Source organism: Melanotaenia boesemani, chromosome 22 (assembly GCF_017639745.1).
Source record: "Melanotaenia boesemani isolate fMelBoe1 chromosome 22, fMelBoe1.pri, whole genome shotgun sequence".
NCBI classification, from domain to species: domain Eukaryota; kingdom Metazoa; phylum Chordata; class Actinopteri; order Atheriniformes; family Melanotaeniidae; genus Melanotaenia; species Melanotaenia boesemani.
Genome location: NC_055703.1, coordinates 16,970,249 through 16,984,884, shown reverse-complemented (window position 1 = coordinate 16,984,884; position 14,636 = coordinate 16,970,249). Strand labels below are relative to the sequence as shown.

The following is a 14,636-nucleotide window of genomic DNA, read 5'->3' as shown; positions in this document are numbered from 1 at the left end:
CTACATTATGTAAGTGGCAAAAGCTCTTTTCTCAGAGAAGCAATGGTCTTGAATTTTTCCTATTTGAACACAGTTTGCTTCAACTCCTCAGAGATGCTTTTGCATCCTTTGTCAACCCACTGAGCATGAAAAACAGTTGAGCCACATAACCTTAAGATAAAATATAACAAGAAGAATCAGAGGCAAGCGTAACAAAATTTCACACTTTTTATTTTCAACAATGTGTGTTCATTTATTTTTAGCCATAAGCTTTGATGTTAAGTGATACTTCTTCAGCTAACTTTCATCAATTCCTCTTTTATTTTAAGACCAGTGTCAACATCGAGATCAGATACCAGCCGATGGATGGCATGGTGGGAACATGGAGTGATGGAGAGTTCTTGGAGGTACCTGACGACCGTGATGGGATGTTTGCCTTTGAAACAGACAGCTTGCTGTCTGGACAAAGCCACGGGTCGGGGACGTCCCCTGGACGATCTTTACAGGGGTCCATACCAACCTTCAGAAAGTGAGTCAAACATTTTTCTACAAATTAAACAGATTGCACTGTGGTACATGTGATGCTGTTGGTTTACGTTTACTTTCTGACTCAAGAACACAAGCAAGATGTGTTGTTTTAATTATGCCCCTCAGCTTTTAAGAGGCTACTAGCTGTAGCAGAGACATAAGTGAATGTAGAATAGTTTCAACTAGTGCAGTTTTACAGATAGATGCACATTTTGGGCAGTGCTAGCTTAGTGGTTACAGAGGTGGGCTTGGGTCTGGAGTACCTAGGTTCAAGTTCCCTGGTTGGCAGCAGAGGTCAACCACTGTGGGCACCTGAGCAAGACTCTTAACCTCTAACTGCTCCCCGGATGCCAAACAAATGGCAGCTACTGCTCCTAGAGTAACTAGTGATGGGTTAAAAGCAGAAAGCTAATTTTGGTGTGTTTCAAAAGATATATACTAACAAATATAAAAAGGATTTTTTTAAATATGAGTCCTCTTGTTGTCCAGCTGATAATAAATCTGTCTTTATTGTGCAGACCTTACTTTTTTTTTTTTTTTTTTTTTTAACCAAAGGCCCGAAATATTAACTTAAAAAATTCTGAAGATCAGTTGTCCTGTGATCTGCTCTGAAAATCTGGGTGGATCATGTAAGCATTTGGAGTTCATGTGGCTGAACATTTTGGTATACTTATCTTTTATAGAGGTGACCATTTTAGGGTTTTGAATTAGCTGTTTTTATACAAAAATTTTATTATTATTTATAATTATATTTATTTATCTTTTTCCATAAAGCACTCATAATTCTGTCTGAATTATGGATGTAGTCTAATTTATTTCCTGAAAAAGACCAAAAACATAGTAAATCAGATTAATATGAGTGCAAATACACAATATGTTTCAGTTAAATTAATTTGTATTTTTATGTAAATATATTTGGCAATATAAAATATTTATTTTATTTAAAATTTTGTGAAAAAGTGGAAAGTCCTTGTTGCAAGTTGTAAAACTTTTCTTCTTGGTTCTTTGCAGGATGCAAAACAAATATTGGAAAAGTTCTGTCTTTCAATCAAGTTCAATGTGTTCTGTTTATAAATCTTCTTGGAAACACTGGAGAAATTTCAAACAGTGCAAAATCACACGAATTGTAGTATAAAAATCTATAAGAACCTCTGGCTCTGCTGGCTGCTTTTTGAAATGATGCATAGTTGGTTCATTCTTGTGGTTTTTTTGCTGAATAGTACATGAAATCATCTGTGGGTGGTATTGATTTCCACTGACACTATCTGCACAGTCAGATCCATAAACCCATCATTATGCTGCACATTGAATGGGTGTGTGAATAAATGGCATGTTAGTGTGCATCTACACGCTGCCTTGCCTATATATTTGTTTTTGTATGTGGACATTGAACATCTTTGCACTGTTTTACAGCATTAAATTAAAAATGAGCTTGTAACCTTGGGAAAACAAAAGAACTTAAGTTGCAGAGCATCTCACGGCTGTTACATAACAATGAAGGCATAAGGAAGTACTGCTGGAGATAAATAATATAAAACGGCTCAATAAAAACAGGAAGAAAGTTGCCTAACGAAGCCAAACTACATCTTATTACAACATGTACTGTATATTTATCTTTCTGCATTTTCTTTTAATTTAGCAAGCTCGGTCATGTTGAAGCTGTTAGTCACGATGGTGTTGGAGGGTTTTGTCTTGAAAAACGTGACTGAATGAGTTGCTGATTAAAAAAATGTCAAGCTCAGCCACCAAATCCTGCACAAAGGCATAATTGTAATAGCTATTCCACTTTTCATCATTACCCTTTTTATCCTGAGTTATTGGCTGCAAAGTGTTTCTCTGGTTGAGGTGCTCTCAGAATGAAACTTTCTTAAGCTGTTTCATTGTGTATTGGATTCTGATGCGCTACAACTGTATTAATTGTCCTTATTCTAGTAATGAAGTGCGAGTGTGCAGGAGATAATAACCTGGAATGACTCTCATTCTTCTGGAAAGGAGGAGGAAGACCAGAAAGAGGAGGGAAACATATTAGCCTGGAGGTATATTTTTACTAGTCTGTTGTCTGGGTTCTTTAACCTTGATGTGAATGGTTTGTTTTTTTTCTATTACTTGATAATCTTTCACGACAGTATACCTCAGAAATTATTCAAATATAATTGATAATGTAATGTAAAATTATTCATCCATTCCAGGTTTTATTTATGATAAAAGTAAAGCTTTACTTGCTCAAAGTCTAACATTTTGAGCATTAAAAAGATGTGCAGTTTGTTTCTGTCTTATTAGAGGGAGGGTATAATTTCCTGTTCTGAGTTTAATCGCAAATGAGTGGAAGAACAAACAGACAAACCCACCCACTGCTGACTATTTTTATTATATCAACTGCAGCCCAAAAGGTCATTCATAACTCTAAAGGAAGTCCTGCTTGTTACACTTTCACATTGAATTTTAGGAATCAAATTTCATCATCTTCACAGTGTTGCTATAAAAGACATAGTTGGCTTATTAGAAACCCTTAGCTTAGTGAAATTGCACCTACTCCTTCCACCACCTCTGCTCTCCCTTCCCCAACATCGTGTCTGTGCCTGCAGGATGATTTATGGTAGCACCCATAAAACATTTTGTGCTATCGGCAATACCACAATAAGCCAGCTTTGCAGGGATTTGTTATTACTAACTAATAAATTACCTCAGGTGCGGTTTTACTGCCCATGAGGCTGATCGGGTGAATAGTGCATGCAGGAGCACACATGATTGATATGGATTTGAGAGTTAATCAGTCATTTGAGCTACAGACCAAAAGGAAATTGGAAAAAAAAGAAAATACAGTGAAATGAAGGGGTACATTTGATATAACACTCTTGCCATGTACAAAAAAAAGAAATCACTTTTCTGTGAATGAAATTTATTGCTTCATACATCATTTGGCTTTGCTCCAGTTATTTGGCTATAATCATGGTATTTGCACTCTGTGTGTGACACTAATCTTAAAAAATTCTAATTTAATTAAGTGTTTATTTGTGGTATTTACCATGATTTGTGTCAAGCCTGTAATTAATTGTTGCTCAGCAGTGCATAATACAAGTGTCATCAAAGACAGCAGTGATGTCAGGTAGTTGTAGTTTATCACCTCACAGTCTTTGGTCCAGATGTTGTAATGAGTGTTTTGTCTCCTGCATCCTTTTCTAGCCCATCTGCTCACAACAGCACAGACTTCCTGTTGAAACAATCTCAAATGTGAATACAGTGTCTCTCCTATGCTGACTGAATATCAGTAAATCACATAACATAATCACATAACCAATAACCACTTCCTATATCTGGTTTTGGCACGTTTCTCATTCTTAGTCCAGTCAGCGTTGTTGTCTGTTATAATCTAAACAGCTTTCATCTCTTCAGCCGTTTATCTTTGCCACTGTAGTTATTGTGTCTCTGTTTGTTACGACCTTTATGGGTCCTTTATGGCCCATATACAATCAACATTGACAGTGTTGGCAAATTTACACAACTCATAATAATTAGTAGCTTCTGGCTGATAGGACAGATGTTTTAGAAGATACGTCTTCAGTAGTGGGGTTGTCCTTCATTTCAGGACCAGACATCTAAAGGTTAATAACTTTATGCATTCAGCAGGTGTTGAATGATGAATGTCTTTATGCTATCAATGTACCAACTATTTTAAAGCCATTTTTAGTCAGCCTTAAAAATGCCATTGTTATATTTAGTGCATCTATCTACTGGCTATTTATTAGACAACATATTTGACTGTAAATAGTAGATAATGAAGGTAATCTATATGAGAAAGCTTCAGTCTACCTTAAATATATTAGTTCAGTTCTTCTCTAGAGGTCTTTGCAAGTCTATACAGTGTGTTTTGTTACCACAGTGGGCAGATAATTCATGTCTTTACTGCAAAGGTGAACCAATCCTAAAGTAAACCAAAAAAACATAAAAGAACAGTGACAATGATCATCCAAAAGAAGGTTTCTAGATGCTTCCAAAACAAGGGAGACAAACATGAGAAAGTATGTATTAGACAAAAAGATGACATTTTTCTTCTTCTTCAGATGGTTTACAAATATAATTTCTGTTGGGATGTTGGAAAATACATTCTTCTAACTGCTGGTGTTTGTCTCAGCAGATGATTCCTAAGAGGCCGAAAAAATAAAGCTTCACATTTGTAGCTAACAGCTAGACATGCCAGATCTAGTTAAATAAAGTTATAATGACCCAAATATTGTAAGAACAAATAAAAATTCTTTTTTAAGAAGTAGAAAGGCTCAATACCAAAAATATTCCCACTGAGCTTTAACCTACGCTGTATAAACGTTTCAAGCAGCCATTCTAGAAAATGCTCAGAAGATTGTTTTCTCATCCTAATGGAATAATTTATGTCCTTATTTGAAGATAGATTAGAAAACGGATGCATTTATTGAGTATTGTTTTGTTTTTTAGGTTTTTTTTGTCAGTGTTCAGGAAACACATTACCAAGAAGCAAACAGAATAATGCATGCATGCCTGAGCTTACTGTCTCTTTCCAAATGTGACAATGAACAATGAAACTGAGTGCTAAGATATAAACCACTCTTCAAGCTCACTTTGGCTTTCTCAGTATCTCCAGAAAGAGCTTCTTATGATAACAAGTGTTAGTACATGTTAAATTCAAGAAAACAAAAGGCAGATTTCTGGAGATGATGACATAAATTACCTTGCTATCATGTCAAAATAAGCTTTGTTTTCTTGAGCTAACAGAATTTGTGATCTCAAGATAATAACATCAAAACAAATAACTGCAAAGAATGCCGCTCTCGCCCTTCATACACCTGCCGTTTAATGCGTAATTTAAAGTTCCTGTGTTGGCGTGCATGAACATTTATTTTTAGCTGCAGATTAGATAACATGTATAATAGTAAAACCTGCATTTGTTCAGCTATTTACTGTCCACTAAACACTGAGAGCTGTCTGCTTACACACACCTTGTTATATGCTGGTTGTGAACACTGTTGTAAATTGTCATATTCCAGATGTGCAGCCAGCCTTCGTCAGCAGAAATCTTCAGCTCACTGAGTCAGAACATTGCAGACACACCCCTGTCATAAAATTTTTTTTTACAAAATCCCTTTATGTTTAAGGGTTACCGATTAGTGCTATAAAGAAATAAACAAAACAGTAATAGTGTTCAGATTCTGTACTTGTATTTGTACCTCAATTCCAGGTTTTTTTAAATCTCAAGATTTATTTTCATCATTAGTTGCTCTCTGGTTTGTTTGTTTTTTTTTTTTCAAACTCATATTCTCTTAGGAGCTGGTTTGTGTGTGTGTCAGCTTTGCTGTTGTATACTGATCTGCAGTCTGTGTTGCATTGGAAATGAAACATGTCTGTGCTGTTTTCTTTTTTCAGGCTTTGATATGAAGGTGTAGACGATAACAGCATGAAGACATGCCCCTTGGGTTACATCCCCCATTCTGCATGTGCTTGTCCCAGATAGGAATTGTGAGGCACAATGATTTAAACGAGCTGATGATTTCTGTAGAAATAATTATTTAGAAAAAAAGATCCCTTAAAAAAACACTTAATAATCGAGGAAAAGGGAATGTTCAATTAAAGTTTATTTTCCAGCTTACCTGATGAAATGATAAAGTTCTAAATGCAAGAGTGTTTTCTGAAGGAATATTAGGTCAATACTGAAAGTGCTGCATGTTCATAAAAAAGTTGTCAGTGTTTAATGGTCCTTTCTCATACTCATCGTTCCACTTCTTGTCCCTCGCCTTCCTTTTGATTGTCTTGTTTCCTTTTTTTATTTCCTCTACAGTGTCTTTCCTCATCATACATGCCCACTCTGACAATTGTGAAAATGTATTTATTCTACAGATAAATGCACATAAATATAAGATATTAATCTGTGATTTATTTATTATTATTATATTTTCTTTGCTGTATGTAGGCCAAGCAGACTCAGGGGACATTTTTCTTTGCACAAGCTTTTAACTATGTGCCGCTAATTAGGGTAAAGTTATAAGTAAATACTTGCTGAATCACAGGCAAAGAATATCAGTAACTGAATCAATTGACTCCCTCACAGGCAAATGAACCATCAATACAAAACACTTGAAAAAAGATGCCAATATCTCAGGGGTAATAAATATTATTGACGTTCTGTTTTTCCTACATTAGATTGATGATGAGATCTTACTGAAGACGTTGAAAAGTTGGGAAAGTAGAGATAACAACTACAGGAAAAAAATAAGACTGCCCAATGAGATTTCAGCAGCGTTCTAGTCTAATGAGAATTTTCATTCCACAACTTTTATCAGAAACAGATCTTTGTCTCGCAAAGGTCCAGGGCATCTTGTCATCTCTGAAATATGTGAATTCAATATTGACAAAACAGGAGTGTGGGAGATGGCATTGGGCTTCATTCAGCAGAATCCTCAGAGCAGAACATATAGTAAATGTCAATGAATTATTGATTGCTGCTGGCACATTTTTTTCTTTTATATCTATCTAACTGGAGGATGGGGAGCACATGCAGTGTTGCAGTGGTTAGCAGGTGGATAGCAGGTTGCTGCTTGGCTGGTTTATATGTCATATATGTTTCCTTCCACAGCAAATTCTAACGCATATGTCAGGTTAGTTTGGAAATTTAAATGAACACTATTTGGGTCTGGTGACTAGATACAAGTCTGAGACATGTCCCTCCTCTAACCCAACAAAACCACAGATGCATTTCAACCTCGACAATAGTCGACAATAAAAATAGTCGACAACAAATTTAGCCGTCGACTATTGTCGGCAAAAAAAAAAAAAAAATACAGAGTGACTTCTAATCCTATCTCTGCTGAGAGTTGCACAATGCACATGTGCAAAGAGGGAATAAAAAAAAACTACAGAGTAAGACATTGTCTTCTTTTTTTATCTCTGCTAAGAGTTGCACATGCACAATAAAGTCCGCCAGGGGAAAAATATTGCGGCGGACTAGGGAGCAAAACGACGGCAGAGGACGTCAAAAGTCACGTTATACTTATAAAATAAATTAAATACACGTGAGATTTGTAAACCTTGCGTACCACGGACGTACGCCTGCAATGCTCGAACACTTAAAGAGGAGGCACTTACATAACAACCTCATGCAAGATTTTAAAGCTGAAAGTGAAATAAGAGCCATTTATAATAATCATGAGATACATAATCCGATTGGTTGACTAGTCGTTTTAATAGTCGGTGACTAATCGACCATCAGAATAGTCATTAGTTGCAGCCCTAATTAGCAACATATCAACTTTGACGTCATTTTCTTCCTTGGACTTGCACTGTTAAAAGACCTTAAGTTTCTCTACTGTTTTACTCTGCAGTATTTCTGCTTTTGACACATTAGCAAGTCTTTCACATGTTATGTCATGCCTTATGCTACAACCTTCAAAGTTGTAAGATATTCATGGTCTTTGTTTCAAATGCAAAAAAAGAAGAAAAAAAAGAAAGGAAACACTGCAGTGGGTGTAGCATCTTGTTTAACTTTCTCTCTGCTCTTTTTAACCTTAAAAAAATTTCTTTATCTTGCAATTCCCCAAAGGACAGAGCTAATTAGATATTTCCAAAACTGTACACCTCTTTGCCTCTAGCAGACCCCGAGGGCCACATTTCATGAATTCAGTTTGGTGGATGGTTAAAGTTTTTCACATTTTCACTAAACAAAACATTATTAACATCCTACCATGTTTGTCAGAGTAAATTATGTTTGTTGCTACATTTAGTATTACTCTTCTTTGTTGGAACAAGCAGCAAAAGAAAAAATATATATGTCTTATTTATTTTTTCCTCAAATATTACAACTCTCTTTTCTGCTTTCTTTATTTGTTCCAGTACACACTGTCATTATTTGACAAAGGCCAGGGTTATATAACTTAAGCTGATGTAAAACTTCCTCCTTAGCAAACAAATAAATGATCACTTTTTCACTCTCAAAGGCACAGGAAGAAGAAGCATTGTGTTGCTGTAATGTTACTTAATAAAGATACAGTAGTGGCATGCCACCTCCACTCTCTCTCCTTCCACTTATTTTCTGGCTAGAAATTGTTATATCTTGTAAGTTTCCTGCAGGGTGTGGTGCACGATCATGGTCCAGACTTTCATGAATTAGACCAAAAAAACCAAAGAAGTAGTTTATACATTTTCAGAGGAAGTCCCCCTCCCATTAAGTGGTACAAACACACCTGTAGTGATTAAAACAGCTACAACATTTCTGAAAACTTCCTTTTAAGTTAGTTACATTTCTAATTATGGAGATAGCAATGATAATAAAATGTATATTGTATCAATGCTAAATCTGTCATGATTCTGACTCCTTAGTGGTGAAAATAAAGAAAGTGGTGAGAACTAAAAGGAAAAGAAAACTCTTAATGACCTAGAGTCATTAAGAGTCATTCGATGGCACAAACTACTGATCTGAATCCTCAGCACCCTTTTAATGTTGAGCAGAGGCGCAAATCAAAACAGAGCAGTGACAATGTGGAGTTTGCAGTGACAGCAGTTGACCACTAAAGAAGTCCCTAAAGGGGCCCCGCGTCTTTCTGACATACAAATATAAAATAAATAGATAAATAAATAAAAACAAGAAGAGACCAAGACAGTGGTAAGTAGTGCAGATAATACAGAAGCTAATTTAGCTAATTTAGCTCAGAGCAGCTTGTAGGTCTAAGGTCAGGCAACGTATGAATGACACCTCTGCAGACCCCTCACACCTCGGACACAAACTTTTTAAACTCCTCTCGTCTGGAAGTTCCTACAAAGCACTGTACACCAAAACCACCAGACACAGACAGTTTCTTCCCCCCAGCCATTACCTTGATGAACAATAACCACACTGATGCATAATTGCACATACCAGCACTACCTCAAACTGTAAATGTTATGTTAATATCACATTTACATTTATATCAATATTGCTTCAATTTTTTATTTTTTTTTATTTTTATTTGCTTTTATATTTAATTATTATTTACTTTTGTGCTAAGAATCGATATTGGATTAATTTAGTTTGTATCGATTAAAATCGATAAAAAAAATTTTTAACCCAGCCCTATTACAGATGCTGAAAACTTTAGAATGTGAAAGGAAGTGATGCACAGAGAATACTTTATTCCGCTTCTCCTTGTTGCTCCAAACACATCTTTCTCTCTCCCTCCCCTCCTCTCTGTCCTGCACCGTCAACTCATTTGTCCAGCAGTTACTGTATCTGCCAGCCTGGTCTGTACTTTCCTCACCTGACCGGTGCATATGGAAATATAGTTTAAAAATACTGAAAGAGGCTTGAGGTGGATATATGGTGATCTGACCGCTCTGTGGAGTTATATAGGATTAATGGTGTCCTTGATGTGGTATGTATGAAAAACTTGTGTGTCTTTTGTGGTCTTTCATACTTTAATTATAGTATTTCTGATTTTAACACTACAAATCAATACAAGTAAATTATCACTGTCAGATTGTTTTATTGAGTTAGTTGATCAGTTTTGAATTCAACCCCAACATGAAAGATTTCTAATTTCCAATAACACAGATATATATGCAAATTAAAACCAGCAAATCCACACGTTTGGGAGGATAGAATTACTACTTGCTTGATCAATAGACAGGAAATTTTCTTTCAGTAATGATTCATTTGCAGTTGCTACATTCCTGTGCTGTTTAATATTCAGGGTTGTAACACAGTTAATTATAATTTGTACAACAAGCCAAGTCGAAGTGGTCCAGTTTTTCCTTAATCATTTTTATTTGCTTTCATGATCAAAAGCTTAGTGTTTTTAATACTTTTTATTCAACATTGAAATCTACTTTTAAATCAATCTCAGCATTCCTTAAATAAGATGTTATTATACATAACGTTTTCTGTACGTTAAGCAGGGGATGAGCTGGGTTGATTTAGAACAACGATGGAAACATCAAAGCAGAAGCTGCTGTGATACATTTGAAACAAAACCCTCCTGTTCATTAATTTCTTGACATGTATCCATATCCGTAGAAAACTGGACGGCCAAACTCAATTTTAATTATTAAAGCCACTCATTTGTCACCTTGCTGATGTCACATGCTCTTTGTTGCAGCGTTGATATCTGATCCAGATATTATCAATGTGGAGACACTGGATACTCTTGTTTTGTGATTGAGAGTTTGGAGAATTGCTTGGTGCTGATGTGGAGAATTGAATCACCTGGAATCAAATATCCAGCCAAGCGATGAAGATGTCTGTGATATTTCACATCGTGTTGGAATTATATTGAGCTTCATTATATTGATTGATTAAATTGAACTGGATTAACTGAGCAAATAATGCTAACAATTCTTCTCTGAAGGTGTCAACCTACTAATGGGAATGGATCAGCTGTGACAGATCACTTTAACTTACTTTTTATTTCCTTCATTAGAGCAGGGAAGGGAGTTTTCTCAGCCATGAAACTTGGCAAGATCAAGAGCTCTAGAGATGACCACAAGAGAGGAGGTAAAGCAATGAGCATCTAAATCTCTCATAAATTAAACCTGATGAGGAAGTTCAATATGTTTGTTAACTCTTATGAATCCTCATAGTAGCGTTTGTTAATTTATTCTTCTGGGTGATTTTAGCAGATGAGCCAGCTATCCTGGACATGGAAGATCTGGACAAGAAAGCTATTCGTCTTGCCGGGACATTAGACCCAGACACTATCTCTTTGGCCTCTGTGACTGCTGTCACCACCAATGTTTCCAACAAAAGGTCTTACACAGTGACACACACATACTTACACAAGCTCAAATGAGCAAACAACTATATGTCTACAATACTTCCTTTATTGTAATAACTGAAAACCAGTTCAGGGGCCCTTTAATGCCATTTGTCAGCAGTGCACACCTCAGACATAATCACATTAAGTATAATATAACCACAGACCTCATTAGAAATTAAACCTAGAAATAGATTTGTGTCCATATAATTCCCTGGTAGAGTACCAGAAAATGTTGTGTGTTAACCTACTGTAGGGAAATTACTGTTGTATTTTGTTAGGTCAAAGCCAGATATCAAGATGGAACCCAGCTCAGGAAGACCAGTGGACTATCAGGTGATTATCAGGTGTTTGATAAGCGTGAGTACATGTAAGGCCAGTTTGTTAATGCAATGACACTTTTACACTGTTAAAAGAATGACTCAAACGACATCTCCACAATCTACAATAAACAGTCTTTCTACAAGTGTTTACTGTTGAACATGAGCTAATATCACTTACTGAAGGAGACACTTTTGTCATATCATTAATGCAATTAAAACACTCACCCTTAGAGGCATTGAAAACCTCACAACACATACTCATGATAAAACAGCTGACTAGTCAAATCATCATTAAATTAATGACGGTCACATTAACATTCCCATGAGCCTTTGCGCCACTGATTCAAAAATAGTTCAAAGACCCACCACTGTTGTTCCATGCAGCATTCCACATCAGCTGATAATGGAAATTTAACCACAGCATTGTGTACAAGTAGACATCAGACATCAACAACAATAATCAGGAAGGCATGAAAAACCATGATCTGCACCACATGGTGAAAGTCAACAGTACTTTTCTACATAGTCTTAAGTGCACTGATCTTCCCAGAAACTGCTGTTAGTAGCATATATGAGCATGAATTTATTGTGTCTTTCTGCTAATTTTCTAGTCTATTTTTTCCTACTTTTACTGTATACAGTCAAAAGTGCAACCTACTGTAAGGGACTGACATGGCTTTTAATAGTATATTTATATGGAGCACATACATATATTATGAGATAGAGAATCAAAGTTAGTCATAGCACAGATAAGTGATAGTCTCAAGAAAAAATACAGAAAGCCTTTGGAACTGATGTATGGGGAATTGCATGCCATTTATTGTGTACGTATACATATTTGTCAATGGTCAAAACATTGATAAATGAGCAACTTTTAAAAGCCATCAGTGTGACAAAACGAAAACCCATTTAGTAACACAGAGAGCTGTCTGTCATGGCTGAAGTGAATGAAATGATTTGGATCACTTAATGGTGCAAGAATTCCCAGCATGACTACTCAGGCTAATGACTGAGCAGCTGAACGATTTATCATGATTGTATTGATGACTTATTGTTGGGAGAAATTCAGTTGGTTTAAAGGTTTAGAGTCAGATCTGATGAATTGATGTCTCCCGTCAGATCTCCATCACAGTTATTGAGGCTCGACAGCTAATAGGCCTCAACATGGACCCCGTGGTGTGTGTGGAAATTGGAGATGACAAGAAGTATACGTCAATGAAGGAGTCCACCAACTGTCCATACTACAATGAGGTTGGAGCTTTTTTAACTTGTTTCATTTATCATCCTAACTAAATTACAAACATTAAATTTCACAGCACAGATACAATGTGAAGCTTTTCCTTTCTTTGTCCTGTTGTTGTTTAGGCCCTGAAGAATGTTTAACTGATAAAATTACTTTATATTCTTATTATATAAACTTTAAAATTTTGTAGCTCTTTTTTTTGTCACAGTGATAAAGACTTATAAACCATATGGACATGGAAAGTGAACATTAGTTGTAATACAGGAGATGTTTCATTTAGTTTCCTGACAGCACAACATTGTTATTGTTTTCCAGAAAACTGCTGTGCACCTACTGTAACACGCCAAGTTTATAGTTTTCCTAAAAACCGGGGGATTTTTGTAAGGATAGGATTATAATTAGTCAGTGTAGCTGAGGATAGAGTTCAGCTTTTTTGCCCTACAGTGAAACTGACTGTTATTGATTATTTCTGTTGAACTGAAATCCCCTGCTGTCAGACAAAGTGGAAACCAGAATGATCAAGATGATGGTCTCTTAACACTTTCTGCCCTCACATTGGGTCTGGCTTGGCTCCTGCTTGTCTGTGATATGTTTTTAACTTTTGTAGTTCTCTGAAAAATTATCCAATTATCCAAAACTGGTTGACAGTGGTAGTGGTCACTGATTAAACTGCTGTATTATATGTGGAGGTGTTAAAGCTTTTTAGTATATTTTAAAGTATAATCTAATCTTTTGACACTGAGTGTCTTTAAATGCCAGTTTTAATTGAAAGTTTTTGTTTGTTTTATTTATTTAGTTTGTTTGTTTGTTTGTTTGTTTGTTTGTTTGTTTGCTATATTATGGTTATTTTCATATCATTCCAAAATTCTACATAATTATTTAGCTGTTGCTTCTTTTGATGCTTTTATGTAGTGTTTTGTGTATCATGCAAGATGCACAAATGAAAAGAAATATATCCTCATTTTGCATATTAGGCAAGGCAAGACAGGTTTATTTGTATAGCACATTAAATGTACAAGAAAACACAAAGTCCTTTACATAAAACATTAAAAGCATTACAGTAAGGTGCAAAAGAAACATTAAAGGAGAATTAAAACTAAAATAAAAAAAAATAAATAAAAAAAAAAAAAATTAAATTAAATAGAACCAAATAAGCTAAACAGAGAAACAGACTACAGAATACATACTTTGAGGTACATATGATACAAACAGATTATCATCATCAAATCAAGCAAACTTGACCCAGATGATCTTAGGGGTCCCAGTGGCTCATATGTTGTCAGCAGATCAGATATCCTGTATTAAAATCACATTTCTGCTCAACCTCCCTAGTAAATATCTCTTGTGTTGTTGGAGTTCTTTTTTTCTTTAATATCATCTAAGAACCATTTCAGTTTACTCCCAAAGCAAATCTGAAGAAGTAATTTGTTAAATGCTGCTCCTTAGCATTAAGAAGGCATGAGCAAATGCATTTTATTAAAAACACTTTCTCTCTGCAGTATTTTGTCTTCGATTTCCACGTTCCTCCTGAGGTCATGTTTGACAAGATCATCAAGCTCTCTGTGAGTAATACATAACAAAACAATGCACAACCCAGCAAAAAAATATTTAATATTTTAGTTTCCTTTACAGACCTTCTGATAAATGACCTGTTCACAGTTTAGCATAAATTAAATGGCTCTTTACTACTAAATAAAGCAGATATTGATATTTTCCATGTTTAAGGTAACATGCAGCCCCTTGTTTGACATGTAAACAGATATTTACATCTCCACACCACAGTCACTGACTTACGCACTTAATACAGTTTAACTTAAA

The 14,636-nt window shown here is 35.5% G+C and overlaps 1 protein-coding gene across 8 annotated transcripts in view; it reads left to right on the top strand.

Annotated features, from left to right (window-relative positions):
• Positions 1-14,636, top strand: part of otofa (otoferlin a) — an 81,944-nt gene that overhangs the window by 43,176 nt on the left and 24,132 nt on the right. For 4 of the 8 annotated variants that reach the window (XM_041976231.1, XM_041976237.1, XM_041976234.1 and 1 more), the window contains exons 5-10: positions 309-508; positions 10,920-10,993; positions 11,119-11,245; positions 11,534-11,588; positions 12,695-12,826; positions 14,318-14,380. In XM_041976231.1, the coding sequence (XP_041832165.1) occupies positions 309-508; positions 10,920-10,993; positions 11,119-11,245; positions 11,534-11,588; positions 12,695-12,826; positions 14,318-14,380 (651 nt within the window). Of the gene's footprint in view, positions 1-308; positions 509-10,919; positions 10,994-11,115; positions 11,246-11,533; positions 11,589-12,694; positions 12,827-14,317; positions 14,381-14,636 lie in introns of all 8 variants that reach the window. The other 4 variants (XM_041976238.1, XM_041976232.1, XM_041976233.1 and 1 more) reach the window with 1 other exon arrangement.